At 47.8% G+C, this 3,680-nt stretch overlaps 1 protein-coding gene across 2 annotated transcripts; it reads right to left on the bottom strand.

Annotated features, from left to right (window-relative positions):
• Positions 1-313: 313 nt before the first annotated feature.
• LOC119357057 lies at positions 314-3,674 on the bottom strand. Of its 2 annotated transcripts, none has more exons than XM_037624039.1 (6): positions 3,493-3,674; positions 2,751-2,869; positions 1,679-1,774; positions 1,503-1,596; positions 858-1,035; positions 314-713 (listed from the first exon to the last, which is right to left on the bottom strand). In XM_037624039.1, the coding sequence occupies exons 3-6, from the start codon at positions 1,763-1,765 to the stop codon at positions 647-649; spliced, it is 426 nt and encodes a 141-aa protein (XP_037479936.1). In that variant the 5' UTR covers positions 1,766-1,774; positions 2,751-2,869; positions 3,493-3,674; the 3' UTR covers positions 314-646. The 2 variants fall into 2 exon arrangements, with proteins under 2 accessions (XP_037479936.1, XP_037479935.1); XM_037624038.1 differs by having other exon boundaries at positions 1,679-1,780.
• Positions 3,675-3,680: the final 6 nt, after the last annotated feature.

Below are 3,680 nucleotides of genomic sequence, written 5' to 3' on the forward strand. Positions count from 1 at the left end.
CCCGGTCTGCCGCGCACGCGAGCTGCTCCACCGGAGCAGATTCAGGGCGCGGCTTGAGTGCCAACAGGAAAAAGTCGGCAGCGTGAGTGGCGTCGCCGTGGTGCGCGCGCAGAGGAGCGTCGCCACTTGGGCAACGGCCAGAGCAGAGTGCCACGCACCCGGGCAACGGGGACGCCAAAGCAGGCGGGAGGCCGCTGGAGGTGGTGGGGGCGTAATCATGAATCGGACTGACACGGCTCCTTCTCTCGCTTCCAGCAGCCAAAGGAGTGGGGTTCGTATCCGAACCCGCGTCGAGCAACACAGCGCGCACTCATCATCATCATCACCAACGGCACTCTGTGTCAGTCTCACACTGTCACACACTCTTTCTTTATACGTACACAACGGAAGAAAATTTCTGGGAGGCCAAGGAGCACCACACCGGGCTGGGCGGCAGTGATGACGAGCACCGCTTGGTCGAGACGAGAGCCTGACTGTGTCATCTCCATTGCTTTTTTTTTGAATGTTGGTGTCCGTCTCCATTGCTGTTGCATCGCTATAATGCTACAGTAGTCCTTCATCTCCCCAAAACAAAGCAAAAACTGAAAAGAAAGAAAGCTGGTCCTAGCTATGGAATGTACCGCCACGCCGCCAATGTAAAGAAAGACTATGCTTCCACCTTGCCGGTGATGCCGAGGGTGAAGTATATCAGCACCATCGTCCCCACGCTCGACCTGTCAGGGAGGCACAAACAGACATTGCATGAGAAGGAAACGGGTTAGAGAGCAGCAGCCAACGGTGACTGTAATAAACGAGTTAAAGAGGAGGAGAAAGGCGGGCACAACAGAATGACAAACTCAACAAGGTGGGTGACTTACAAAGTTGCAAAGAAGAGAAGAATTCTGCGCGGATGAAACGCCGTGAGTCGATTAAATCTCTTGGACCTTCCTTCAACAGAGTCAGTCAGAACAGGTGCGGTGGCAGTGCAATGTGGAGTGACCAAAGTTTTGTTGTGCACTAGCGGCAACTTGATCTGCTCCAACTGAGATGGAACAACTGCAGTGAAGAAAATTTCAAATAAATATAAGCACCAGTGGTTATTACTGTCGAATTGCGGCAGCAGTTTCCGAATCGGAAATTGACTCTGCATATATATGCTTAAAGCAGTAGACAGGTTTGTTTGCCAACCATAAAATTGAAGTACAATTTATTATATCCTCACAGGATCAATCATCAATACCATACCAGCTAACTGTGAAGTTGCAAAAGGAATTTCGGAAAGCTTTCTCACTTCAGAATGGTACTTTAGAAATTAGGACATTTCCCTTTTTTTCTGGTCTAGATTCAGGTTAATGCTCAAAATATGTATGTGCATGGAGCAAAAGCAGCTAGGATCAAAAGGATCTTGCAATTATGTGTCACAAAGAATAGGATGCATGTAATTATATATTGTATACCAATAAATGCAAAATTGTATAAAATAGTTCCTAAAAACTTAGACCAAAAAAACTGTAGTTTGTCACCTTTAATGATAACTTTTTTTGCCAAGTCATCTGGCTCCTGCTCTTCACCGCCCCTCCTCTCCATGCGGTTTGGACCCTTACGCGACAGGGCTCTCTGCAGGAAAATTATGGCAGGTTAAGACCCTTTCAAATAATTACTGAACCTTCGTGTTCATTATGTAAATTAGAGGACATACAGTCATCTTTGGACTTCCAGTGCAGCATTTATCGGGTTGTTGAGGCAGGCTCTCAATATCCAATACCACATTTCCTGTCCTGTCCATGCTTGTGATCTGGCTCTGCAACAAAAGTCTGATCAATAGAGTGGTATGTACCAAATCTCATTTTATTGGCCATTAAGAGCTTGAAGCATACTAAAAGTACCCCAGCAACCGATATGATTACGGTGTTGAGTACCATCTAATACTGCACTAAATGGAGGGGGTGCACTAACATGCCTGACCTACCACTATCAGTACAATTTCCATGAAAAGAAACCATTAAATTTGCCAAAGCACCACCAGCCTAAATTCATCAAGGCACCAGACCCACGGCACTGCCGTACTGGGCGAACATGATTTCCAAGAAAAACTTTCTGATGTGCCAGCTACGAAAATTTGCCAAAGCACCACCAGCCTAAATTCATCAAGGCACCAGACCCACGGCACTGCCGTACTGGGCAAACATGATTTCCAAGAAAGGTGATGAGCTGACTCTAAGTAAGAACAATACCCCTACAAAAATAGCAAGCAGATGTGGCGTGTGTACTGACAGTGCTAACCTACAGTAAATCGCCGTCCTAAAAAGCACACCCCAGAAAAGATCAAGCTAGCACAACACACCAACTAGAGACATGAAAAAGGAGGCAGATAATAAATGAGTGAAACCTGAGTGAATCTAAAGGGAGAGTGCAAATGGGCAAGAACCACAACATGCCACCAACCGCTGAGTATTTTATACATCAATCACAAACAACCTATGGGCGGCAAGGGCTACATCGTGCTTGCTTGTGAAACCTACAGCTTTCCAACCGTGCAAGCAAGCAAGCAAGCAAGATCCCCTTTACATGCAATATTTCAAGCAGACAGGACAAGTGCGTGCATACAAAATGCAGGACAGGATCCACATTTGACACATGCTCTGGAGCTAATTAAGACTATTTTGGGGCGGAGCTTTCTTGGCACATTGCAGCCACCGAGAATAAGGTGTGTAAACATAACACTAACAGCAGAAGTGTCACGAGGTGGGTCAGATCTGAGTGAAAGGTACCTTTCAACTGGCTTTCGTGTTCCCCTGGTTGCTTCGAGTCGAGATGGATGTGGATGGACCCTGAGTTCTCTCCAGCCGGGTCTACAACTGGCTTTGTAGTACTTGCGTTCCAAATTTTCCTGCAGGTATGTGCAACAGAAGTTCAATGCCATTTTCCCCGGCCAAGAACTTGAAATGTATGCAGCATTTGCTACAATCAGCAAGAGCCAGAAGGGCCCAATATATTATCCAGGTGAAAAGAAAAGGAGGGCCTGAAACTAGAGATTTCTTTTTGGTCCAGTTCACTGAAAGTCTGAAACTAATGAGAAATAAACTGAATCAGCAAGAAAACTGATGCAAATCCAGTTCACTGGTGGAGTGGAGGAACACAAAATTTGATCCTTATTTTCTCGCGGACAGAACAAATAACCCCACAGAATCCCACCCCGCTGTCTAGACTCGAGAGCGTGTACAGAGGAAAACACATGTCTCAACTAATCTTGTACCTAACAATGCAGCATCCGCATCACCCGTGGGCTCTGATCAACGGCGACTAATAAGAACACCAACCACCTACTACTACTCCTCCAAAATGTCCCTTGGTTTAACCGCCGGCGAGCGAGACTCAGAAATCTCCGTCGGGCCGCCGCAAATCCGAAAGAAAACGCAGGCGGGCAGGAATGGCGTCCAGTCCGGGGAGAGTTTAGGAGGCGAAACCGGAATGAGATTGCGGCGGTGGGGAGAAGATGAAGAGAGCACGCACCTGGTTCTGGTTCTAGTTGGATTCTCCTCGGATTGCTCGGCCGCGAGCTCCTGGCAGGGATCCGGATGACGGCCCTGCTTCTGTTCCGATGGATCGGAGGACGCAGACGCAGTCTGGGGGAGGAGAAGAAGCTGCAGGAGTGGCGGGGATGACGAGCGAGCTGTGGGGGAGGGAAGGAGAGAGAGGAG

Source organism: Triticum dicoccoides, chromosome 2A, assembly GCF_002162155.2.
Source record: "Triticum dicoccoides isolate Atlit2015 ecotype Zavitan chromosome 2A, WEW_v2.0, whole genome shotgun sequence".
In the NCBI taxonomy this organism is placed as follows: Eukaryota; Viridiplantae; Streptophyta; class Magnoliopsida; order Poales; family Poaceae; genus Triticum; species Triticum dicoccoides.

What these genes read in the sequence shown, in the direction of transcription:
- LOC119357057 (XM_037624039.1), bottom strand. Translation starts at nt 1,765, where the DNA reads ATGGACAGGACAGGAAATGTGGTATTGGATATTGAGAGCCTGCCTCAA. An exon ending in CTGGAAGTCCAAAGATGACT is followed by an intron (nt 1,597 to 1,678) that starts GTATGTCCTCTA and finishes ATTTTCCTGCAG; the next exon opens with AGAGCCCTGTCGCGTAAGGG. An exon ending in CTTCTCTTCTTTGCAACTTT is followed by an intron (nt 714 to 857) that starts GTAAGTCACCCA and finishes CCTCCCTGACAG; the next exon opens with GTCGAGCGTGGGGACGATGG.